This window comes from Vidua macroura, chromosome 3 (genome assembly GCF_024509145.1).
Source record: "Vidua macroura isolate BioBank_ID:100142 chromosome 3, ASM2450914v1, whole genome shotgun sequence".
NCBI lineage: Eukaryota > Metazoa > Chordata > Aves > Passeriformes > Viduidae > Vidua > Vidua macroura.
Window position 1 is genome coordinate 62761176 of NC_071573.1, and position 26570 is coordinate 62787745.

General features: G+C 40.2%; 2 protein-coding genes and 1 long non-coding RNA gene across 6 annotated transcripts in view; 1 reads left to right on the forward strand and 2 right to left on the reverse strand.

Annotated features, from left to right (window-relative positions):
* The first annotated feature begins 1065 nt into the window (after positions 1–1065).
* On the forward strand, positions 1066–5924 carry LOC128804654 (uncharacterized). 2 transcript variants are annotated; one of them, XR_008436143.1, is made up of 2 exons: positions 1066–1951; positions 2158–5924. It is a non-coding gene; the product is annotated as an uncharacterized LOC128804654 (long non-coding RNA). The 2 variants fall into 2 exon arrangements; XR_008436142.1 differs by having other exon boundaries at positions 1066–1870.
* A 1141-nt stretch (positions 5925–7065) lies between these two features.
* HINT3 (histidine triad nucleotide binding protein 3) lies at positions 7066–12834 on the reverse strand. Its single transcript, XM_053972625.1, has 5 exons — positions 12626–12834; positions 12101–12218; positions 10767–10836; positions 9850–9976; positions 7066–8789 (listed from the first exon to the last, which is right to left on the reverse strand). Exons 1-5 carry the CDS (start codon positions 12770–12772, stop codon positions 8742–8744), a joined length of 510 nt encoding a protein of 169 aa, XP_053828600.1. The 5' UTR covers positions 12773–12834; the 3' UTR covers positions 7066–8741.
* A 2118-nt stretch (positions 12835–14952) lies between these two features.
* NCOA7 (nuclear receptor coactivator 7) overlaps positions 14953–26570 on the reverse strand; it is a 62945-nt gene continuing 51327 nt past the window's right edge. For 2 of the 3 annotated variants that reach the window (XM_053973993.1, XM_053973992.1), the window contains exons 11-16: positions 23194–23341; positions 19766–19894; positions 19480–19632; positions 18871–18966; positions 18125–18198; positions 14953–17286 (exon numbers count right to left, since the gene is read on the reverse strand). In XM_053973993.1, coding sequence (XP_053829968.1) covers positions 17151–17286; positions 18125–18198; positions 18871–18966; positions 19480–19632; positions 19766–19894; positions 23194–23341 — 736 coding nt within the window. In that variant the 3' untranslated portion in view covers positions 14953–17150. Of the gene's footprint in view, positions 17287–18124; positions 18199–18870; positions 18967–19479; positions 19633–19765; positions 19895–21584; positions 21734–23193; positions 23342–26570 lie in introns of those variants that run through there. The other variant, XM_053973994.1, reaches the window with a different exon arrangement.

The following is a 26570-nucleotide window of genomic DNA, read 5'->3' on the forward strand; positions in this document are numbered from 1 at the left end:
CAGCAATAAACACATTGCGGAACTGCTGACAAACCCTGCGAGCCTGAGGTTGCTTACAAAATCTTGGAATTGCTGAGAGAGCTTTAGTGGAAGAAGTCTGCTTTTATTTTTCTAGTCTGTCTCACTTTAAATTTCTTAGCTGTATTGCTTCCATTTTAGAAACTCCTTAGAAGGGGTTGTTGGTATTATTTTTAAACTTAATCTCTTTGAAACTGGCTTTTGCTTACTTTATCTGCACTGCTTTACCTTCGGGGCATTGTTGCCTGTTCTCTCGAGGTGAATACCTGTTACCTATGAAACTGTTTCCTACAGAAGACTTTAACAAAAGCCCTGGTTTTTTTCTTGCTTTTGACTTGAGGATCCATGCATAATCTCTGGCTGTGTATACATGTTGCTCTACGTAGTTTGAAAGTGGATGTACATTACTAAGATTTACGGAGTATTTGATTCTCACATAAAATCAAAATGCTTTTCAGATGCTGTGTTTGGAAACAGAACATACATTCCTGTAATGCCACTGAGGAGAATCAAGCAGTTTGTTAGTGTGGATGTGGGGAGTCATCTTAAAACATTACAGAACTCTTAACTCTTCTAGGGAGGGAAAGGAAGAAAATTTACACTTTTTAGCCTTCAGGGGAATTTTATATATACAAAGTGTAATTACTCACCTTGAAATTTATCCAGGAAGCTAGAATTAACCACCTTCCTCGCACAAAAAATATAACAATGGCAATGTACAACAATCATGAGTTTCAATTTAAAAGTGAGAGACCATGAATGAAAAGCCATTATTTCATGCGTGCTGTTGCTTATTATTCCCAATTCCCTTCTCTGGCGATTGTGTTGCCACTCTGCTCATCTTGTGCACTCTTCTACACCCAGAGGCAACACAAGTGGTTTTTGACTGATCTGGAGGTTCTGCTGGGGAATTTAAGGAATCCTGTCCCTGCTCATGGGTTCACGTGCAACAGCACCAACATATGTACGTGGGCAAATGCCCATGAAGACTTACTTTTAAAACAACAATAGTTCCAAAATACAGAAGTACCCAATCTGTAATTCAGCTGTTAAACTGTTCAGAATTTGCATTTCTGTCCATTTCCCCGTAGAAAATCCAGCACTAATCCTGTGTTTTAACTTCAAATGTCGGAAGAAGTATCGGCTCTACTTATGTATGTGCTACCTGGAAACCCCGGCTTGCGTATTTCGACAGGTGAACGATACGACCCAGCAAAGACATGGCTATAGCACATTCAGATCTCTGTAGGGATATAAAAGTCTGTCTCTAATTCACCTGAATAACCACGTCCTGCACAGACAGTCCATACTCCAAGCGCATGGACTGCCACAGCTGGCGGGCAGCCCGTGTACCTGCCCATCAAGGGGCAGGTGCGGCGCTTGCTCCTCTGCCTGCCCGAGGGCTGTAGGCGGCAGCCAAGGCCGTGCAGCACAGCCTTTTAAGGGAGAACAATCTCTTCTGCCTTTGTCTCCTTCACTAAATAGGGTGCTGCAGGCAGAGATGCGCTCGCTAACTGGATTTTTACTTCTCCTTGCAGTGCCTGATGAGGAAAATCCCCATGCTCCCACCATGTATTGGGGTTTCGACTCCAGATAATATTTTCTGTGCATAATAACTTGCTCAGTCTCAGGGAACTTTGTCGGCACGGCGTGAATTTGTCCACCTTTAATCAGCGTTCAGGCCGGAGAGCGGCTTCCCACCCCTATGCATGGGTTGGTGTGCCGCTGCTGCCGCCCGGGAATGGTTTGCTCTCTCCGCAGCTCAGCCAGCACTGCATCAGATTGTTTGGGAAGTCAGCGGGGCTGCCGGGTACCAGGATAAAGTTCTTGGAAAGGCGTCATTGCAAGAGGAGTGAGTACTGCACTATGTGTTGCACGGAGGCTGCGGGGTTCGTTCGGTAACTGCAGGATCGGTGGAGCACCGTGTAATCTTGTAAGCGTAATTTACTAGTTCCTAAGGCGGTGTTCCTAAATTACTTCTGAATTTCACCTGAATCACTTTTACTTTCTTCATTGCTGTTGAATTATTAATGGACTTAAAATTTTCAGATATTTAACCTCTTCATCAGCAGCCTGGCCTCTCACTCGGGTAAAACTCTTCCAAAAAATATCAGGCTGATTTTTGTTCTTCCTTCACAGCTGACAGTGCACACAGGAACCACAGTTACAGCCAGTCACGGATTCGTTTGCTGCTTGAGTGCCATAAAACATTTTCAGAAATGGAAGGAGAAAAAGGGCAAAGTGCTAAAGCTACCAGTGCCGTGGGTGACCTGAGGAAAAGTTGGCAGACCTGGGCAGAGGATCACATTGAGTATCAGCGGAAGAATCCGTTCAGCAGTGATGACAGGCTTGCGTCTAAACCTGCACATACTCACAGAGGAGATCCTACCTACGGGAGACCTCCTGAAGGGTCTCGGACGGAGCAGAGAGGGAAAGATGCTCACTCACACGTGGGTAAGGAAGTAGAAGAGCTGTGCTTGATCATCAGAAGAACTGGAGAGGTGGGAGAAGATGGACACATGAGAGTGACATTCGGGCAGCTGTTTGAAACATATGTGACTATTTCCAATAAAGTAGTGGGAATCTTGTTAAGAGCCAGAAAACACGGTCTGGTTCATTTTGAAGGTGAAATGCTTTGGCAAGGAAAAGATGATGATGTGGTCATCACTTTACTACAATAAGGCTTTGTCCTGGAAGGAACTTTGCTGCATGGTTCCATTTGGAAAAACATCTAGATACCATCTTCACAGGTTTTGGTTACAGAATTTCAACTCGGCGACCTACTGGGACACAAGCAGGAGAGGAAATGGGCAAGAAGGATATTTTTGTAAAAATGGTAGAGATTCGAACAGAAATCACAGATTATGAGCTACTCCATCATGCTGACATTAGATTGTCCTTATTATCATCTACTAGCAAGTATATGAGAGTTCTTCAAATAACTGTGCTGGCGTGCTGCTTTTAGGTTACTGAAAGTATAAATTACTAACTTGCTATCCTACACCACTGATTCCTGCAGGTTGTGAAACACTTACTGCGTGGGAGAATGGGATTTGTAGAACGTGGAATTAAAAACTCTTCTGGGAATTCATATACTTCTTCAAACAAAGAGCCTGGTATATAGCAAAAATTTAGGTTCAGTCTCACATGGTTAAATTGAATAAATGGAAGTTATTGTCATGAAGTAGATAGAAATTCCCAAACTTAGAAAAATATCACAGCAAGGATACTTGATGGTTCCTAAATTAGTTGCATCTTGCTTGGATTTTGGACAGCTGCACTGGTTCTGGTATTTAATACTCTAATCTTACAATCATATCTTCTCCAAACCTTCTGTGTCTCTTGTTCTTTTTGCTTTCTATCTCACACCATTTTTACCTTTTCTGTTCTAACGCTTCAGAAGTCCACAAAGCTCTGCAGCCTTTTCAGCGAATTCAGCTATACCCCTTCAGAGACAGTAGGGTGCCATAATATAAAGATGTATAAGTCAGCAGATACTCTGTATTGGGGCACCTGCGCATTATTCATCATTCCCTTATGAATAAAGGAAAAAAAAGCTCTTCTTTCACCAAAATGTAGCAATGTTTTTTACAAGAGGAGAGATACTGTAGTGCCAAATGCATAAATGAAAGTATAGCAGCACAGTACCATACCTCATTTACCTGCTTTCAGAGCACAGTTGTGAGCTCTTCAGAAAGAAAAATAAACATAGTTGTAATAGTGCTATGAAAAATAATCAGGAGCTGTATTTACAATAGTTCCCACCAATAAAGCTGTATAATTAGAAATCTAAAGTTCTAATTTTTAGCAGTGCAAATTCTGTGTGGTGTTAACTACACTACTTGATGGGTCTTTAAGATACTGTTCTTGCATCAAAAGGTTATTAAAATTTAATATAAATTAGGAACTTGATAAAAGTGATGTGTAATTTTATGCTATTTATACAAAAGAACTTCTGTTGCAAAAAGCTTAAAAGAATGGGGTTTTGTTTTGATATTTTCATCCAATGGGGATTTGCATCAAACTAAGTCTTTGGCTGAGGATTTCATTATTTTCTTGCCTCCTTTTTTCTTTTTCTGGTGAAAGGACAATGAAAAGAGGAAAAAAAAAGGAATAAATTAATGTGCTGAAAGAAGTATATCTGGGGAACAGGGCAGTCAGATGCAGGTAGAGAATGGATTTTAATCACCACATAATTTTACCACATAGGAAAAGGGGCAATATGTGCTGCACTGTTGGTGTGCTCCCTTAGGTTTCAAACGTACTGCTTCTTTCTGAACAGATCTACATCTTGCATCTGAAAAAGAAGACATGTAGTTTGTGATCTTAACATATTTAAAATGCTTTGTTCTTTTTGGAAAAGTATTTCTTGCCAAATGACATGAGCGCACCTCTCAGGGTATTTCAGCTCCTGTTAGAGGAAGTCTTTACATGCATTCCGATTTCAACACAAATTGAGCTTTATATAGTGCAGTTATGGAATGAGTTTTGTTTAATTCTTAAAATTCTGAAATCCACTCAGTTCTGCTGTAGTGTTAGCTCATAACTTGCAGGAGGCATCATCAGGCACTTCAAGTGTCACCAACTGACTAATGGAATGGCACTATCAGGAAAAATAATACATTGTTGGACATTGTACAAATAATTAATTGCAAGACACACATGTGAGGTAATACATAGCCTGAGCACCATAAGATGCAGCTCACATAAATTTACTACATTTTAATTAAGGCTGGCTCAAATAGTTAAATATCAGCAATCTAGGCTGTCACTGCCATGTAAGTGGTAGATGCTTGAGCACATCTACAAGCACTTTAAGTACACCTCTAATCAAAACAGAAGCAGAGCAAACCCTTAATGACATGGTCTTCCCTACTTTGTAAGCAACTAAAAAAAGCTTGCTCTATTATTATATTTTTAATAGAACCAAGGATTATTATATAACAAAACTATTATTTATAGAGGGATTTTTTTAAACAGTAACAGAGCCATGTTTCCAACCTGCCAGCTTTAGATGAGCATTCTGGAAAATGGGACTGAAATCTTTCTGTGTGCCCATGCAATGATTAAAAACACCAAGCTGCCAAACTGGCTCAGCACACAGGTTGACAAATTCAGGCTTGTGCTTGCAGCAATAGCCAGTATTTCAAAAAAAGACTAAAAGACAGATAATAGAATTGGTCAGCTTGCCCACTGGTACACTCTAGAATAAAAAATTACTCCTGAAGCCTGTATAGTCATGAATGCATTATATCTAATGCACATGACTCAGTTTAGCTGCAATTTTGTTTTTGCAAAATTTTGTTTTTGCAAAATTGTAGCATGTGAGGGGTTTTAGTATTACAGATTATTTTGAGTAGTAAGTAAACCCCAACCTTTTTAAAAGGTGATCTTGCCCTATTAAGCATCTTTCAGCTGTTTAAATCTCTCCTAAACTTCACTTTGTGACAGATTACCTCAGTGGTGTTTGCCCTCCTTCCACCTGAAGTCTGTAAACTCTGCATCTGTTTTGGACTGTATATCATATAGGGATTATCTGTGGCTTGTTTTGTTAAACACTGAAGGCACTGTCACCATTTCAATAAATATTGCACATTAGTTTGAAATTACAAGTTTTTATGCAGCATTTTATTGTTTAAAAGTTTTTCAGATTTCAAAGACAATTTTCACTGGTTTGCTCCCATTCTCCTATTTTTATTTACAACTCACACTTAAAAAGACTTTGGAGTAGTCTGAAGTGTTATTACCAATTTAAGCACAATTTCTTTTTATTTTTAACAGCATTTTATGTGTATTTGTTTCACCCTTTCACCATAAAAGCATTATTCTCTGGGTTCGTGTTAGGTTGGGAGTTTATGTAAAACAGTTGAGCAAAACAGTACAAATAAAGCTTTATCATTCCTAAACATGAGGTCAAAAAAGAAGCTTTTCTCAAGACTGCTAATACTGGATCAAAGAACAGAGCCAGCAGCAGTGGCTAAACAACTTTGCCTTGCTTCTCCAAGCTCTTGGAGAGTAAGAACTGCTGAGTTCATGCTCCTTATTGATCTTTGCTCCTTAGAAAGCTCTACAGATGATTTCTGAAATTTTATAATTACTAAAAGCTTCTATAGAAGACAGTGATAAAGTTAATAGGATCTGCCCACTGTCTCTTCCAGGGGCTAGCCAGTTCAGTAACATATTGGAAGTATTAGGTTAGGTTTTTCAGAAAATATTTCTTCACTCAATTAAAACAATTATCTTCAGAGTCTAAGAATGCTTGTCAATGCAGAAGGAAAACAGACCACAGTTCTGTGCTGAAAAACACTAACGAGAGGCTGAACATTCCTCTCAGTAATTAGTGTGCCTCTGTTTAATGCTTTGCTGTTTCAGCTGTTCTGAGCCCTGTCTGTTGCTGTCAGGGAACACGGGATATCCCCATCTTTCTCATCAGCAAAACACTGGAAGTGACATTACACCCAAATGTTTACCTTTCCAATCTTGTCATTAGTGGGGCCCTTCCCCAAAGTTAAGACATAAAAGTTGGCCTTTGTGCTTTCATATACATTTGGCAACATACAGAGTCTTAATGGGATGGAGGTAACTTCCTTCAGAGCATCCCAGGTTTTGGGAGTGACTGGAAGTGCTGGTAACACAGCAGTTCTGGTGATTGCTGAGCAGTGCACGGACAACTTCAGAGCCTTCTTTCTCCTGCTCTGCCCACCCTCAGTGGGCAAGAAGCTTGGAGAGAGCACAACCTGCACACCTGACACAGACTGGCCAGCAGTCATATATGACATATAATGTCTGGAATAAAAGCTGAAGAGAGGGTTTTTTTGGGGTGTGTGGGGGCCGTTCCTACTGGCCAGCCTGTGGGAGGTCATGAGTGATTACCTTTGCTTTATTCTTCCTCTTTCCTTCACATATTAAACTATCTTTATCTCAATCCATGAGTTTTTTCATTTTGTTCTTTCTATTCTCCCTCCCCACTGGGTTAAGGGTTGAAGAGTGAGCAAAGGGCTATCTAGGGTTAACCTTCACAGACAACTATTCCATTGCACTGGAAAATCATCCCAAGATTAGCATTTATTAATCCTTTCTGACAACAGTTCATGTTGATATTTTACATATTACATTTCACAGTTCAGTACACTTACATAAATTAATTACAAATCAGAAAACATACACAGTATTAACTCTTGAAAGTCCTTAATGTACAGGTATTTCACTAAGTTAGGAGCCAGCTCAAATCTCTTCATCTATTGCACAGTCAAAGTTCGGGGGCTTTAAGTCACACTTTTCCTACCAAATGTAACAAAACCCTGAAGGGCTGCAAATAACATGCAAGTGCCTACTAATAAGTCTAACAAGACATTAGGAAGAAGATCTTACAGACAGAGAGGTGTAAACTCTGCCAGGTAGAAAATGCAGTTCTTCAGAAGAGTGCAGACTCTCTGAAGTACTGTAAGAATGTTACAACACATTGTATCACTAAGGCAGCAGGTGCTGGATCCACGGCAAACACAGACTGTTATGTTCAGGGAAGCTTGCAGGTGCAACAGATGTTCTCACTCAGCTACATCTGAATGCATTAGGCAAGGGCACTTGGTTAGTTCGGCACCAAGACAAGCTCTGTGAACAAAGAAAATCCACTCCATGTGTTCTGGCGTTTTAACTTGCCAAACAGTCTGCCTTATTATGGTACTGAAAAACAAGTGCTAGCATTCCTGATCAGAGTCATGCAGCAAAGGCAAATGTTCAGCAGGCTCCTTAAGCAACTTGGCATGTTCCAATTTTGGGCTGAGTCCCTGCTATCCCAAAGTCTAATCACATTGCTCTTATGTAAGTCTGCCACACACACACTGCAGTTCAGACTGGCTTCTCTTATGACTTCATTTAGAATCCAAATTTAGCCAAGGCATTAGTAATCTGCAAGGGACTTGCAGTGAGAATAAGACCAGAAAATCTAGACTTTTCTATCTACTGCCATGCAGAAGAGCAGTATATTAAATCCATTCTTTTGAACTCTTCACATTCTTTGTAAACATACAGTAACTAATTTCAAACATTGTGCACATAAGAGGGAAAGAAAATCCTTAGGTCTATTTACACATAAACTATATTCTATGTTACACAGCATTATCACATTTTGGGCACATATTGTATTCATGTTTAATGTGTCACTGTGATGCAAGCAAGTCAGGTAACACGGAAGTGGTTTTGCACCAGAAAGTCACTACTGTACTTTCAGCAGTGTACCTACTCATCACTAGGCATAAGTAACACATCATACAAATGCAGGTGGGAACAAATGTTTGAAATGTTACCTGTAATCCCAGAACAATGCATCTTGAAAATGAAAGCTTGATTCTGCAGTAAATACTCCCTTTGGTACCATTCATATGCTGTTACTTGTAACTTGTTGCCTTGGTTGCAATACATTCTGCTGCTACACTTTGCCTTTTAATAGAAGAGCTCTCTGCCTGTGTGTATGTGTGTGTGTATTATGTATGTATCTACACAAATTAAATTAAAATTTTAACTAAAATACATCACACTTTTGCCAGGGAAGTATACAGACTGACATATCCAAATGGAAAAATTAGGTTAGCAGCTACAAATTCTGTGTGTATTTCCTCATAAGGAACTAAAGCTTTTTTTTATCCTCAGATACTATTGGCAACATCAAACTGTGCAACCTTAAATCAGAGCTCAAAGACCAAACTGGTTGACAACACAAGCTTTCAGCTGGCAGCATTTTCAGTTTGCAGTCTCTCAATCAGTTGTTCAGCCTATGAAAGAGAGAAAGCAATATATTAACTACACCATAAGCCTTCATTTTACTGAAAATTCCATGTTAAAAACAGTGACACTAACAGAGAATTTGCTTTTCACTTTTACAGATTAAGTGTACAGGAGAAGCAGAATACAACAATTTCTTTCAACAGCAGACTCAGTTTCCACCAAACACTCATGAGGTGATCAGAAGAGGAAACATAACCTGTGGAGGTCAGAGTAAATGAACAGCAGATCTGCTAAAGCACTGACTTCATAGTCCTCAGAAGACAGCAGTGCTCAGAACAACCCAATGGTGAGAGCTGGGACTCTCTCTGAGCCACTCCAGAACTGCGTGTTGTGACCTCTCATCACCCACCCGGCTGCACCACCAGCCACGAACGCTGCTTTTTCAGCAACTTTGATTTGGGGATGTGCAATGGTACCAGGATACTGCAGCTACCTTGCAAGGACAGGTGCTTTGCTGTATCAAAGCAGTGAGAGTGAGGTTTAGATCTCTAGAGAGAGAGATTTTTCAAAGTGCTTTAGTCAGTGTCAGTTCAGTCTCATTGCTAATCTCTACTGACATAAATCAATACCAACGTTTCTGTAAAGCAGGCACTAGGTTTAGTCTAAAGATGACAGGATGAGAAAAACCACATGAAGTGATAAATGCAGTCATTAGGTGGATATGTTTTCACCTACACGGGATTAACCAGGTTATATGCAAAACAGTCCATCACATTTGAATATAGCCTTTTATATTAAAACCCAAATATTTACGAAGTGTCACAGAAGCACATCACAGAGCCTGAGCCTTGGGCAAGATCCAGAACTACTGTACTGTTTGCTGTTAGTCATTAGCACTCCATTCCTTAATGTTTATAAGCATAAAACATTAAGGTTTTTACCTTTATTTTTTCTCAGTTAATGCAAAATATACATAACTGAGAATTACAGCAACAACAAAAATATTTAGTCAGAGAATTTTTGGACACAGTTAAAAGGTTAGAAAGACACGTCATTTTCAGCTCACAACTGAAAACCTACGGCAAAGCTCACCTGTCTTACACTTACCGTGATAAACCAGTAGGAATTGATTCTGTAGTAGATCCTGCATAAGAACCCCAGCTGGCTGGCTGGGGCCAGGACGTGGAGATGCAAGTGGGCGATCGAGCAGAATGGTGGCCAGTGAAAACCCATCCTTCAGAAAATGAAAAGAAGTACAAGATAGTGGTGATGTTAATTCAAGAAGTGGAACATCGCAGGTTATTTAACACGATCCACAGAACTAACAACTCATTGCATTTTTGATGTACACAGATGCAAGAACAAAAACATGTCCTTTCATTATACTACAAAAAGCTCTTCAAAAGGTCATTAATGTCCTGCTTCACATCTCTGTATTTAAGATACATTTTTAAAAGAAGGACTTAAAAGAAAAAGTATCTTAAATGTATCCTATCTAGTTTTCATCTGGAAAGCCAATTTTCATTATGAAAAGCTGACTCCCTATTCCTCTACAGTGCTCAAATTATGTTACAGTTTATTTGAGCTATCAAGGGCCTTAAACTGAAGGGTCCAGCACCAAAATCCGCTGAATTCTGGTATGACTGAAACACAATGTGGTGCCCTGCTTCAAAAGGCCAAAGTTTACCTCTCTTCTAGCATCTAGGATTTAGAGCATATTTGCAACACATAATGAAAGAGTAGCCTCTTGAGTAAGTTGTTTGAAGTGCCCTCCCTACTCCAAGATGTGTTCAAGAAAGAATCTCAGAGCTGGAACCCAATTTGTGCCAGAGCTTTACCCAAAAAAAAAAAAAAAAGTTTATATTCAATGCCAGCAGATTTTAATTGAGAATTCATGCAGTAAGTGAAAGGTACACCTGATTTCTTCCACAACTCACAGTGCAGGTTCTGCCACCATCTCTAAAGTAACATTCTGAAAAGTAAAAAGCACACTCAATAGAAGATGGAAGATTTCTATTACATACCTTACATCATTCAAGTCACTAAAATTATTCTTCTGGAGAACAGCTTTTCCCACTTCCATCATTCTCTTCACTATTAAAACACAAATACATTTCATTTTAAAAATGTATTCTTTAGAATATTAACTACAACAGACTAATCTACATTGAGATCACAGACATGGGTTCTTCAAAATCTAAACATTGTAACTACTCCTAGTCAAAGAAAAGACAATCACAAGAGCGTGTGCAATGATTTACTTGAAAACTTTTACTGATACAAACTTCCACACTTGCAATGCTTTCCAGTGTGATATTATAAGAACTTTGGCCAAAGCCATGCTATCTCCACACCCTTATTAAAAAACCCAACAAGTACTGATTGGTCAGAATTATGACTTTACACTAACTCCAGTGTTCTATCTCTACACAGCTACAGGACTTTGATCTCCAGAACCTGTGAAGCCTGGAGTACATTTCTGAGATGGTACATAAATTCAAAATAAAATAAAATTGTCAGTATTTCTTATTACTAGCACACAGTTTCGTTATCACTGAACAATGCAGTAACCCCAATACAAAAATTCAAGGCAGAAGTCAGAGGAATGGCTTTGAACCAAAAACAAACAGAAGTTTTTTTCTCTGGAGAAAACCACCCTATGTTTACAAGAGAAATACAGTGATGCCAAGATTTGCAAAATGCAATTATAACTCTTTTCTTGCATCACCTGTAAATTTCCCTAAGGCGGAATTTCTTCATGGCTGCAGTTTTTTATGTTACTCAACACACTTAGCTAGCCATATCTTGTGAAACAAATTGCAGGGCAATGTCCTCTTAAGGGGAAAAAAACCCCAAAATAATCCTAGCAACAATAAACAATGGCTTCAACATTTCGGAATTTTATTTTTTCAAAATTTTTTAAAGTTAATTGAAACATCATTTCCCTTTTTCATCTGTCACTCCCTTTTTTCCTGGCAAATAATGCAGCACTTATCTGAAAGCATTCATGTTATAAAAGTCTTCTGTAAGCTTTTAGAATTGCATATGCATATCTAAGACAATGCAATGAAGCAGCACATAAATGCTTTAAAAATAAAGCTGTACTTCCAATAAAATGCAGAAGCATCTATACTCCATGCAAACTGCAATGCTTTTCCAGAACTGCACAAAAAAAGGTGGCATTCTAGACCAGCACATAGAAGTTCCCAGAAAGGGTAAGTCCCTATCTACACTCACTCACATCAGCTATTTCCATGTTTACAAATTGCGTCCAAAATTGTAATTTACTTGACAGCCCCCTATTTCAGGCTGTGAAAAATGATTTTCCTTGAGGTTAAGCACACACTTGCAGCCTTACCTAGAGGTATATGCTCTGTCTTCAGTGTTTTGCAGTTTCCCATATGCTTCACGGGCACCACCAGGTAATGGTGGGGAGCACCAGGTTTTATATCTCTAAAGCAAACAAGGTCTTCATCCTAAAAAAGGATGCAAACGTTTTAAAATGGATAAGGACGAGGATACTGGCACAGAGGCGGCAACAATGTCCATACCCCATGTCCCAGTTGACGCGACCAGCAACAAAAGCTGAGGGATTTTTTGGAGGCAGCCTCCAGGCACGGTGCGCGTCAGCAGCCAGGATTCCTGACTTTCCTGACCTTCCGCAGTCAGGATTCCTCGGCGCCAGCTTTGAGGCTTCCGGCTGCTGGGCCAGCATTTACGGAAGGCACGGTGCTTTCCGTGCGAGCGATGTTTCCCCGCTGTGCCCCTGCCGGAGCTGAGGGCCCTCAGAGCCGCCGCGCCCCCGCAGAGCCTCAGCCGCGACCCCAGGGCCAGCCCGTGAGGGAGCGGGGAAGGAGGGCGGGGAAGGAGGCGCCTCACCCACCTCGCAGGGGAGCAGCGCCGTGCCCGGTTCCTCCCGGCGGGCGATCCTGCAGAACACGCACTTCCCGTCGTAGCCATCGCGGCCGCCATTCCCGCCTTGGCTCCCCTCAGCGGCGGCGGCAGCACCCGCGGCCTCAGGCCCGGCCATGGCCCCGCTCCCGGTCCCGCTCCCGTTCCCGTTCCCGCTGCCGGCCCCTCCCGCTGCCGGGGCTCCGCCTGCCGAAGGAGGAGCGCCCGGCTCCTCCCGCCGGGCACACGCGGAGCGCTCGCCGGGAAGCTTTCCCAAAAAAACCCCAAAACAAAAAAATCATTTAAAAAAAATGGAGGGACTAAAGCCCTGTGAATGCATTCTGAGTTCATTAAAATTCGAATTGCCTCAGGGAAAAAAAAAAAAAAAAAAAAAAAAAAAAAAAAAAAAAAAAAGCAAAGCACGCTGTAAAGAGGGCGGATAGAAGGATAATAAGTGCTTATGACGCTGGATCTTTCTCTTTCTTCACCAGAAAGTTATGTCCAGGAATTCTTTGGTCAATACAAACCAAGAAAAACCTTCGAAAAATTTAGACATTTTGGCCCTATAGTTCAAGTTACTTGGATTTTTATATATACACAAATAATCTTAAAACACCATTTCAGCGCTGTTGCTGTTTGTTCAGGGTCACTAACAGAATTCCAGAGATTTTTCCAACTGAGTCTACATTTTTTTCTTCTACACTCCCAGCAGTGAGGGCTAAAATCTGATGTTTGTTCTAACTGCATAAGCTGACAGCCCTGAAATTGTTGCCTGCTCATGACAGCTACGCTAATTCAAAGCCAAAGAAGGATATTTCATAAAATCACAGAATGGTTTGGGTTGGAAGGGACCTTGAAGATCATCTCATTCCAACAATTCCCCCTGCCATGAGCAGGGACACTTTCCACTAGACCAGGTTGCTCAAGGCTCCATCCAGCCTGGCCTTGAACACTTCCTGGAATGGGGCATCCACAGCTTCTCTGGGCAATCTGTTCCAGTGCCTCACCACCCTCCTCCCATCAACTACTTCTGAAGCTAATAAAGGGTAATTGGTAGTTAACCTTCAAGTTCTAAATAATAGTTTGTATTTTAAATCATTTGCACTGTTCATTAGACGAGAGCTGCAGAATCACTGGCCCTGCAACTTAAATGTATTTTGTCATGCAGCTTAAAAGGCACAAAGTGCTTGTCCCACAGGTGACAGGCTACAGTGTTTTAAAAGGTAATGAGATAAAAGACTGAGATTTTCAAAAATCCTTTTTTTTTTACAGCAAGCAGTGCCTGTACAAACAGGACACGGTTGGCTGTTCTACCTGAGGCAGCTCAACTTGCCAAATGTGCCAACCTGCAGAGTGCTAGGCAGTTCCTTTGCCTGCTCCTTTTCCCTGTTACAAACAGGCAAATCACATCTTTTAGAGTTTACAAATGAGGATTGTTCTAAATAACTAGACTTTCCTTTGCTCTAAAGCAAGCCTTTGTGCAAAACATCCAATGCAAAACTTGCACTTAAAGCAGCACCAAATAAAACATCTGCAATTACCTGGCTACTGACAAGCCTAATTTGTGAGTCTGTGTTTGAACACGGTCCTGTATCAAAAATCTGTATCCAAGTACCACTGAAGGAACACACATTCCATGTTGCAGGAACAAGATCTTGTTCTCTCAGAGAGAAAAATTACTAGTGACCATAATTTTCCAGTTATTTTAGGAAAGTTGTTACTGCCATTTCACTCAGAACAAGGCTCACGGATAGCACACTTGTTTAGCTTCACACGTAATTGTAGTTTGTTTTCTTTTAATGCCACTGCTGTACACAATGAAAATCAATAAAACCCAAGAACCAGGTACTTTTAAGACATCTTTGCTGTGCTTGGCTGGACATAAAAATATCTGTGAACACTTTGGAAATACAAAAAGGGTGCACAGACTTTTGATTTCTGGGAAGAGGTTGGTCAAAAACGATAAGGGGATACAGGTCATTCACTGCAGCTGAGAGTAGCAGCAAGAACTACTGGGTAAACTGCTGTTTACTAGCATTTCTTAGCCCTTTGTCACAGTCTGTCTCAGAGTGAATTCAGAACACAGGTGTCTTTAAGGACACAACATACTACACATACAAAAAACCCGAACCCCAAATCCAACCCCACCAAAATCTCCAACCTCCTTATCTGTGTTTGTAAAATACAGTATTGCTGAAATTCTCTTTTTTTTTGAGGTGGCACAGGTATTTGTCAGCATAACCTGTAACTTAAGCTGCATCCTTTCATCTTTAAAATGTTCTAAAGTTTGTGAATAAAAGATGAAGCATCTGTAGCAAGTTTCTGAATGCATAAATTCCTTTATTGAAAATATTGTGATAGCACTGCATTACATATATTCAATATTCATAGTTTCAAGGGTCACAGAATTTTGATTGAACAACACTGTTTTGAATACAGACCACAGCGTTTAGATATGCTTTGACAAGGATAATATAATGGAGTAAGTTGTAGGTAGCAAGAGTGAAATGTATGCAAAATGTTGAACTTTGTTTCATTTTGTTTGTTGTGGGGATTTTTTTGTTGGGTGTTTGTTTGGTTGGGTTTTTTTAAACTATTAAGTGGTCTTCTGCCACCATTTAAAAGAGCAAAGAGTGTTAGACATTCTGGGTATCTTCAAAGCATTATGCTGTTAACAAATTCCAAAATATTTTAAAGCATTACCAACAAGAACTTTATTTATGGCTGTAGTAGACCACAAAGAAAGGAAGCGTGAAAAGCTCGTGTGCAGCGTGTTACAGGCTTACTGTGTATAGCATTGTTTTTTAAGACTGTGAATCTTCTGTGCAAGATTAAGATTTAGAAATGCTTTTGAAGGAAAAGCAAGCAATTGGCTTTTTTTAATTATTATTTAATCTATTCAAAAAGGAAAGAGCAGTAACCTAAATTGAGTTGTATTACTCAGTTAATAACATTCCAACAATAGATTGTACTGTTTTAATGCACACTACTGCCTCTAAAACCTGCCTTTCTCAGGACAATGAAATGTTCAAGTCTAAAGGCAGGACAGCATCCTAATATATTAGTTAGGCCTGGATTGTGTAAACAAAATCACAGTTTAATGGCAATGCAGCATTCCTCAGCAAACAGTGAAGATTGCCAGTCCTCTCTCACACTCTCCCCATTTACCAAATGTTTTATAATTTTGTAATATATTTTATTAGTAAAATAAATTTTACAAATTTTGTAATATAGTCTTTTCAGCTTTGGCAGGGGGGGAGGGTGAAGTATTTGATAATTTTATTAAAAACAAACAAGAATATTCAGTTGACTGTCAAATCCTAAACCAGACTGCTGCTTGAAGTATTCTTTTGAAGGAAATTATATGTGTAATTATTAGGAAAACAAGTTTTACACTAACGTGACCTGGCCTGTTAGAAAAAGAACTTTCTTCTCTAAATCTCAATTGTATTTTCTCCTTAACAAATTCTTCAATTTGTAGAGAAATGCTCATAAAAGCACAGTGGGTGGCTTATTTTGAACCATTTGGTAGTGATACAGAACAACAGTTCTCTTAGTTATCTCCTTCATAATCAGTCAAATAATACTCAGGCAGGTGCTCAGAGCATGCTATCCCAATTCTGTGGCCTGGAACAGAACTGATAAAGTCTACACCAGGGGGCAGTTGCCAAGTGTCTCCATACACTGCCAAAATAGTTATCTATTAACAGGAATGTGACAGCAGAGTTAAGAAGAAGCACTATCCACCTTCTCCCTTATTTCAGGAAAAGAAAATGAAACAGAATTATGCACTCAGGTGTTTCTGCCAGGAAACAAACCCTCTAATTAGGGTATAATGAAAACCAAATCTCAATTACAAAATAAAAATATAAAAATTAACTTCAGAAATCAAATAAATTGATTCAGAATAAATGCCAATGCGTAAGAAACCCACTTCAACAGTAATTATCAAAATGAGATTTGAAACATTAAACAAAAAAACTCACAGCTAATACATTTACAAAAAAAAATCTACTATACAGTAATAATAAATAAAATAATTTTAAAAAACATGTTCCCTTAAGTGCTGTGTACACCTATTTCTGATTCTTTTCCATGGCAAACAGTATACTGTAGATTTTGGTAAAATAATATTTTATTTTTGGTCAGCATTTGCATGTTGAACATAAATACACATGGAATGTACTAGACAGTTATAGTTCTTCCACAGGATCTTTTTCACAGTTACATAAAAAGTTTTCAACTTATACATCATGAACATTTTCATAAGCATTGTATCTTCAATGGAAGAGTACTGAAGAGGAAGTAAAAAGCACTTCAGAGTGAACTATTACTGTTCTGTCTCTTACTGCCTCTCAAAATCAATTCTTTTATTGTTGGGCCGTTCGGTTGGATTTTTTGCGTAGTCATGCTCTGGTACAAACTTGAGGAAAAAGCGTGTAACATTGTGAGGCAGCCTGCACCTTCTGGATAGCTTTAAGTGCCTAATGGATCCAGTCCTTAAGGCAGTCAGTGTTTCACTCAAATGTCCATACTTCTACGTCTTGTATTATGAAATCTTCTTTCTTAGTTAAGATGTCATTATTGAAGGTGCTGCAGGAGTTGCTTCGCCCATGATACAAATCTGCATCTAACCATAAACCAAACCGGCCACTAAAAGGAAATACACAAAAGATTTGGTGTTACGTGGAACAGTAAAAGTACTGGAAGCTGTATAAACAATCAAAGAAGCAATACAGAGCAATCTAGGTGACTCTGAGGCCAAATGTGAAGAGCTCAGTACTGGCAAAGCACTCCCCCAAGAAGCTCATGGAGCCGTTCCCTTGCTTTTGTTTGCACCAGTGAGCGGGGCAGCGCGTAGGACCCTGCGAGTGCCCACAGCCCTGCGTCACCCGGCTGCTCTCACTGCCAGCTGTGGCTACAGCAGGGCACAGACCTTGGGGTCCCTTCCCTGTTTGGATGTGGACAGAGCACCTTCTGGTTATCCACTCCCGATGCAAACCATGCCCAGCTGTCCCATGGTGCAACCTCCAAGTAAGCTTTAGTTGGTTGTACAGCCTTAGCCCTTGATTTTGTACCTACTGACCTTTGAAACTCATGATGTGATTATACCCTATGCTTCGTGCATTAACAGCAAAACAACATATTAAGGACCACTTGATAAACCCTAGAAACTGATGGCAAAATTGCCATTAGGGATTATCTTCCAGTGACAAACTGCTTCAGCAATGCGTGATCTATCTACCCAAAACATCTGGTTTCTTTTCCTGGCTGAAAACAACCCCAGCTCTGCTTGCCTAACATCAGTCACTCTAAGCAAACAAAATCGCTCTCAGTCTGTAACAGAAATTAGATTGCTGAGGTATCTCTGCTAAACAGCTTACTACAAGTAAGTTCAGCCACATTACTGCAAAGTTTTTCTTGCACCATTGTCCTTATTTCCATTAAAAAAAAAAAAGCTGGCTATATGATTTGAAAACCAAACACTCACCCTCCACCTCCAAGCTCCAGAGAGGTAGTGTCTCCATTGATGAAGTACGTGTTTTCGCCACTCCATTTAAATACCTGAGGAGGGGAAAAAGCACGAACATATTTGGACTGAGGATTCTTGTAATCTCAAACTACTGGGTACCCACACTTAGCAGCTAAAGAGGTATGGTCATCTTTTACCATTTTTTTGAAGAGGAAAAGGTAAGGAAGAAAGTAAAGGATCAATACATATTTAAAACTATGAATGAACAAAGCACCCTCATCCTTATTTTAAATGCTGCTTCCCTCTCTAAATCAAGTGGTACCTTCTTAAAAAGGAACAATGTGTTCAATGTGAAAAAAGTGCATAAGCTATGAGCAACAAGGGGTATTTCAGCAGCACTCTTATCTCTGTTTTGTGGTCACTGTGATCCTAAGAATGCATGAGATTATATCCTGTTCTTGATATCACTGCCTTTCCAGGTGAGTCTTTGAAAGTCCACACCTGAAGTCCTTCCACTCCTGAAGTCCTCCCCTTCAACTCACTTAAAACCCTCTCCTCACCCTTACAGACTGTCCTCTCTTCAGATAATTTCAGACACTTTTGCTTGAAGTACTGCATTGAAGCAATGAATGATTAACTGCATTCATCAACATCTGGCACTTTTTCTTCTACACTCAAACATGCTATTTTCATAAAAATCTCATAAATGCTTCGAAGTGGAACCCAAAAATCTTATTTCAGAAAGTGGACACCCATCCACTTACCTTGAAATGTGGACTGAAAGTGTAGAGGAATGTTTCACCAGTGCCATAGTAATGGTCACTAAACCTGAAGGGATGAGTAGCATATGCTCCAAATATCTGTTAGAATAAAATGGTTACGCTACTTTTGCGGAAAGTGCAGAATTCAAGAGAAAACCCCCCAAACATGTCAAAATACTTCCTAAGAACAACTAAGCTGATTTTCATGTTAGAAGAACCAACTAGTGAAGTGTATCAGATGTGCAAGTGTTCCTCCCTGTACCCTGCAAGTTAAAAGCCAGACGGCAACAATGGCAGCAGCATTGCTGAATCTAGCAGCTACTGAAGAATGAGACCTCCAGAGAGGCATTGCTTGTGACAGCTCCTTAACTGAGATACCTAAGAAAGGTATTTCCAAAGGCACTACTGCACTCACTGCAATTCTAAAGCTTTTGTTAGTGCTGTAGTACTTTCCTCTGGTAACTCTAGTTTAAGCAGTAGAAAATATAAAAGAATACACCAATGTTTTATTTTAGTATGACATGACTTCACAGTATGACTAGCATTTCATAATGATCATTTAACAAAACGCTGCCCTTTCTGCTCCACCCCCATGGAACCAGCGCTCCTCACCTGGTTGTCCATATCCTTGACAACAAGAAGAACTGGACTGTCAAGAGAAGCTGATTTGCGGTACAGAGTCTTCAGGCTGGTCCCATGCTCCAGTGTGCTGTATGCCAGGCGCCATGGGTAGCCCTGCACCCGCGCGGGCAAGCGCCGGGCAAGCTGGGCAGGGAGCAGGGAATGAGGGAAATGGTTACACAAGCAACACAGGCAGTGCCCCAGCGTATTCTCTTTCTCACACTCGAGAGAGACAGTACCACATCTAAGAAGGAAACCTGTGGGCTTTCAGCCATACCTGCTCTATGTGCATGTTCTCCAGAAGAGCGCTGTGATGCTTTAGGATAGGCAAAGTATCATCTTCTTCTTCTTCTTCATAGTAACTGCAAACACTCTTACGTCGTTTAGCTTCTTCTACAGTAATGATCTGTGGCAAGAGAACAAGTGTCCAACCTAAAGCACAGTTCTTAGACCATCAATCCTCTGTTGAAGTCAATTCATTTAAAACTTACTCCTCAGCTGTCACATTGTTTGGAGAAAAAACACCATATGGGATAATTTTATCAAGCCTAGGTACCCTTAAGCAAATGGGGAAAATCTTTAGCTAGGGCTCAGTGCCACCATGGCACATAGCAAGCAACAGCAAAAGCTCTGAAATGGAGCTGATGAGAAAGGGGAAGCAATGAGGCCTAGCTACAAAACAAACAGGAAACCTTAAACGATCTTTTCCTTCCATGAATGTATCACCACAGCAGTCTCATCTAGGAGCAGGCATTTCAGGATGCAGCTGCAGAACCCACTGTCCTCTGCTATGCACCTACTGTGCACCTCGCTGCCAGTAAGGCTTCCAAATGGCTTTCATGTTACACAGGGATCAAGTTTTGCATAATTCCTCCACGCCTTCACGATCACTGCTGGAACTTGCAGAAGCTGTCAACAGCCTGGAGGTCCTGCACACACCTGCCCCTCAGGCGAGAAGGCAAATGTGCTAGACTGACTCCAGGTGTAGATTTAACCACACAAGAAAGCACAGAAGTTTTGCATGAGGACCAGGGCTGGTAAGGAGCTCTCACAGCCCTAATATCCTCCATCACACTGGGCATCCCCAGTGGGATGAGAGCTACACATCTGCTGCATGTACTCATGTCCAGTCCCCGCTCTCCCGCAGATGCCTGGAACTGAGCAGAGCACGTGGGCACTGGCACTCCAGTGCAGGGTCAGGAAAAGAGAGGAAGGCAGGATCACAAGGCAAAATGCAGCCTGCAGAACAAACACTGCTACGTGTCCCTGCACACCTAAGCAGTTACAGGTATTCCTGCCCATGATACTGCAAGAGCTCTACAGCTTCATCCTAACCCTCCAGCCTCTCCTTCTGAGACTGCAGATAATCCTGTGCTGTAAAATTTTTCGTATGGTCGATTTCAGGAAAGGTTTGCACTGCAAAATTAGGGTAATTAAAAATCAAAAAACCACCCACAACAAAATGTTCAAAAAACCCAATCTTTCTACTTGTATCATTGTTTTTTCACCTTCTGACTGGTTTCCCTTCCCTCCTCATCTCCTAGAACATTACTGTATATTTTTTAATTAACACCTTTAGACATTAAATCAAAAGTATGCAATTCCCCTTTTGAGGACTTTCTTTTAGGAATAGTCTCCCTTCCAGGAGTGGGGGAAAGGTACCAGATAACAGCAAATTAACCAAGAGGTATCTGTAGCAAAATACAACCAAACTCATTTAGGCAACCAAAGAAAACCTATTAACACAGCTGTAAATTGCAAATTGGCTCCAGAGACAGACAAGCCCCCTGTCTTCTCTGCATACACATTTATTCAATCTCTGAACTGGATATGTGAATGAAGTTCAGTCAACAACTGCAGAAAGAGTCATCTGCAAGATCAGGTACTTACAGATCACACAAAAGCAGAAATGGATGAAAAGAATCGACCACTACAGAAACCAGATCTCCAAAGTCTTTCAAAGATTTCATAGGGCTGAGAAAGGAAGCCACCAGAGGTGGAAATGCCCCTCACCTGAGTACAGAGCACGTTTATAACTAGGACAGAAGTTCCATCATCACATCCACACTGTTCAAACAGGAAACAATTCGACATACCTCCACAAAAGGCTCCTCCTGGTTCGGTCTGGCACAGTAAATAATTTGAATATTCAAAGGCATTTGTCTCTTTTTCATCATCTAGCAGTTTATTTTCAGTACCCACTACTCTACCCCTGCTCTAGGGGCAAGAGTTCTCAGCCCCAAGAGTGACAGACAGCTACTGGCCATGGCATGCTGTGATAAAATTGCTTATATACTGCTCTACAATTAGAGTTTCTGTTTCCCCGCAAGGGAGAGTGAAACTTTCACAGTCATCATGCCCAAATTTGGACTTTATTCAATAGAGATTTCCTGGCAAACCTACTTTAAAATGGTGAAGCTAGACTATATTACAAATAAAAGAGACACACCTTTAAAAGCAGTTTCCAGCTTTTCTTCCTTTCAGTAGATATCTAAATAAAACAATGAGAGACAAGCTCCCAAGTGTGGCCAGATCTCTCCTACATCTGTCTTTAGATCACTGACTCTCCTTCATTGTGGTTTTATGAAAATGGCATGCAAATAACTGAACAGTAAAATCTAAAGCAATGTATGACTGCACTCAGCTCTAAGCAAAACAAGGAAGGTGGTTTTTTTTATCTTTCAGCTCACAAAGCACTAACATTGAGAAGCTACAAAACTGTAAAAATATTAGCTCCTTGGGAATAGCAGTTGCTACATTTAAAATGACAGGTCCCACTTCCAAGCTCCATTTTTCAACAGAACATACTGGAGATCAAAATGCTCAAACAAACAAACAAACAAAAAAAGAGGGTTGTAGAATTTAAAGAAAACAAGTTTAAAGAAATTAAACAAGTTTAAAGATTTTAAAGAAAACAAGTTTATGTTTAAGATGAATAATCAGATTACTTTTTAAATCACCATCAAGATATTTCCCACTTTGGAATTTATGTGTCTGTTTCATTTATCCCATGTCCTTAGCACAGAAAGTGTTTGAGCATTGCAAAATATGGTTTTGAAAAATGTGTGTAAGCTTATTTCCCATAGAAACTAGGCTTTGTACGCAGAAGAAGGAGATAACAAGCACAGGCATGCCAAGTGGTTAAAACAGATTGCAGAAGACCACACATGAAAAAGCCGAAGTCCAATGATAAACTTACCCCACTTACACCCAATATTCAAACAGTACTGCTGTGTGCACCCGAGAAGCAAGTCTGGCCTACCACCACACACCAATCCATTTCAACCAGCACATAGGAGTCTGGGTTGATGTTTACGTACATATATACATTTTGAAGAATTTATTTGTAGCACATATAAATACAATAGGAAATACATGAGGAATTTAGCAATGCTGACCACATATGCCTGTATAGCTTTGCAAAAGACTAATATCACATCGTCAAAATATTTACACAACTTTTGCTGGTTGCACACCAGAGCTCCCAGTTGTTTACATGCTCTTTCTAGGGAGAGAAGAAATGAAGACTGAAGGAATATGACTACATTTGTGAAACAGATACAAGCCTTAAGGAATCCTCTATATGAAGCAACAACTGTTATAAAGAAACACCATAAAATCCTCAAAAGAACAACTGCTGAGATTCTTAGCAGAGGATGCACACTTGATACCCACATGCTGTATGTAAAGGCAGAAAGCACTCACCTCCCAGCTTTTAGTAGTGGGCTCACTAAAGAAGTTGTCAATCATGTCAAGCTCCTCCTTTTCTACCACAACAAAACCTTGCTCTTTGGCATCTTTCCCATATATTTCTGGAGACCACTGAACAAAAAATGTGTACAAGTGATCCACCCTGTGAAGAGAAGAGGAGGAGACAACCATTGTTCAGTGGTCCATGAACCCAACACTGTCTTGTAGCACAGAGGTTTTGCCCAATGTCAAAGCAGGGACAACTACACAAACAGGATACCCATGTACCTCCACCCTCCCATACCACACAATGCAACAGCTCCCTCCACCTGGCAGCCTGAACCACTTCAAGGTTTCTCTGCTTTCATTCCCCACAATGAATTTTTCTCCTCCCTTTCCTATATGCAAAGTCAAAGCATCATGGTAAAGCAATATGGCTTGTCCATTCCAACACAATTCATATTAAGCAGTCAAATTGATTGATATTAGGTCATAGACAAAATGTTAACTCTGTAAAACATTCACTTTACCCATTTAGTTTGACCTCCAGCACAAAACAAGCAATGAGATCACTAGTGAAGTCTACACTACAGTTTTAGCTGCCCTTTAAAAGTTAGAGGCTAGCCACAAAACAATCTTCATTCTCTTAGCATTATGAAAATAAGCTGTTACTGACAGCTTTGCTAATGATATAGTACCAGCAGCACATGCTCTTCCATAAATGTAGTCAGCTCTCAGCCACTGTTTTTAAAAGATATTCCTTGACAACATCCATAACAAACCACAAAACAATTTCTGAAGAAGGAATTTACATATTAAAGTTAAAACAAACACGTGCAATTTCAAACAGGAATACAGCAGTGGGTCCACTATACAAGAAGCTGAATTGCCAACAAGAAAATCAGACCCATGGTAAAGAGGGCAGGTAGAAAGATAGTAAGTGCTTATGACACTGGATCTTCCTCCAGCTTTTCACCAGAAAGTTACGTCCAGCAACTCTTAGATCAACAGAAAACAGAAAAAACCTTTCAGAAATATAGACATTTCCCCCTCCCCCCCATATTTCAAGTTACTTGGATTTATATGTATGCACAAATAATCTTAAAATACCCTTTCTGCACTGTTACAATTTGTTAGGGTCACTAGTACAATTCCAGATTTTTTAAATGAGTCTACAAAAGACTAAAGAATTTATGTCTCTTCATCATGGAAATAATGAAAAAGTAATAAATTAGCATTACTTTCAGAAAAAGCAATCTTATTAGCTCTTTGCTAATTAATTTGAGCTTTAACAGAAAAAGACAACTGACTTGAGCACTGTGTATTTTACATACAGTAGTCCTACTCTGGAAAGCCAACTATTTCATTCCTACAAATCCCTAAGAAAAGACAATAAAAGTAGTGGTTTCTGCTGTCTGGGTAAGATCAGTTTGAAAGCATGTTTATGCAGGTGGATGAAGGAGAGCAGCACACTTGTATATCAGAATCACAGAATATATTTATGTTTTAAGCTACCTCTGGAAATCATCTAGGCCAGCTCCTGCTTATAGCAGAGCTAACTTCCAAGTTAGAGGAGGTTGCACATTCTTGTCCATTTGAGTTGGAAAATCTGCAACAGTGATTCTGCCAAGTTCTCCATGCACAGGTTTTTTTCTCTTTTATCTCATCACCATTTCCTCCGAAGCATGCAGCACGTGATCTGAGAAGGGCCTGGCGCCATCCTATGTTTTCTGTTTCTTGTCCCCTCCCCTCCATTTTTTAACCAAATGTCTAAAAGGAAGAGGGGACTAATGACCACCCAAGTTGTTTGGCTGTACTTCCTTACTTGAGTCAGCAAGAAGTGGTGTGTCCTTCACTACTGCAGGACACTGACATGTTGAGTTTGCTCTCAACTTCCACAAATTCTTTTTGGCAGAGCTACTCCCCAGGCCGCCTGTCCCCCCCTGCTGCTGCAGGAACTGCTCCATCCCAGGTGCACAACTTTTGCATTTGCCTTTTCCAAACTTCCTGACATTTCTGTCAGCCTGTTGTGTTGAGGCCCCTCTGAAGTAGCCCTGCCCTCCAATTATGAGCACTCTCCAAATTTTGTGTCATTCCCCAAATGACAAAGGCGTGCTCTGTCTCAATGTCCATGTCACCAGTGAAGGCATTAAGCAGTATCAGTCCCCAGGAATACCATTTGCACCTCACTGCCACTCAAACCAACTACCAACCCTGTGAGCCCAATCAACTGAGGTCAAGTCATTTTACAAACACCTGCAACCTGCCTGTCCAGGTCATATCTTTCCAATTTGACTATAGGGATATTATGGAAGATTGTGTTGAAAGCCTTAGTAATGTGATAGTATCAATCCCTTGCTCTCTCCTTGCTCAAGGAGCTAGCAATCTCGAACAGAAAAGTTATTTGCCCTTGGCAAATATGACAGCTGATCCTCATCATGTCTTTCCCTCTGTGTGCTTGGAAATGGTGTCTATAAGGACTTGCTTCCTAGGGACTGAGGTGAAGCTGACTGCCCTATGCTCCCACAGATACTTCCTTGATTTTTCTGACAATGGTTGCAACATTTGTCTTTCCAATTATTGAGGAACACTCCCCCTGAACACAACCTTTCAAAAGATGATAGAAAGCAGCTTTGTAATAACATCAACCAACTTCCTCAATATACTCAAAACATTTCCTGTCAGGCCCCATGGACTTGTATATGCTCAGTTTATTTAAGCGTACATAACTAAGTTTTCCTCTGTGATGGACTTTTGATAAATAAATCCAGACACTCCAGATTTAAGAAGCAGCAGCATAAAATAGAAATAGGTGATTACAGAGGTGATGTCATTCTGAAAAGGGATGCTCTACTAATAATTTTCTAACATTACGCTACAGTAGTATTTCCAAGCTACAAAATTGAAAACATGCGATCCAATTTTTAAATGGAAAAACCATTGAGGAACTTTGTTACAGTCAACTAGACAGCTGTGAAAAAATTTATCCTAGAACTCAATAGCTGTTTTGGTGATCACATGCTTATGAGTGTAACATGCACTAAAAGAGAGACATAAAAAAGCAAAGTACTTGGAAAGAGACAACTATAGAAACATGAAGTTAGTAACTCCAGAAAGAAAATATTCAAAAGGCTCTAAGTCCAATCACTGCTCCTGGCCCAGAGAAAGACATTAATCCAGAAGGATCCTGAGACTTTGTTATAAATGTGCTTGACTGAATGATGATTCTTCACAAATCTTGACGGTTGAGGTACTGTAAGACCTCATATGCTTTTATGAGCTTATAGAGACTTCTATGAGCCCTCATTATAAGACATTAAGCTATAGATACAAACAGGTTTTCATAAATTTCCTCTGTACAGTTTGGTATCTTATTATTAGGAGTCCAGGAG

Excerpts from the sequence above, each read along its gene's own strand:
- HINT3 (XM_053972625.1), bottom strand. The coding sequence starts at position 12,772 with ATGGCCGGGCCTGAGGCCGCGGGTGCTGCCGCCGCCGCTGAGGGGAGC. Across the intron at positions 10,837-12,100 it reads GACAGAGCATATACCTCTAG|TGAAGAGAATGATGGAAGTG; the intron begins GTAAGGCTGCAA and ends GTGTTTTAATAG. Across the intron at positions 8,790-9,849 it reads ATTCCTACTGGTTTATCACG|GCTGAACAACTGATTGAGAG; the intron begins GTAAGTGTAAGA and ends TCTCTTTCATAG.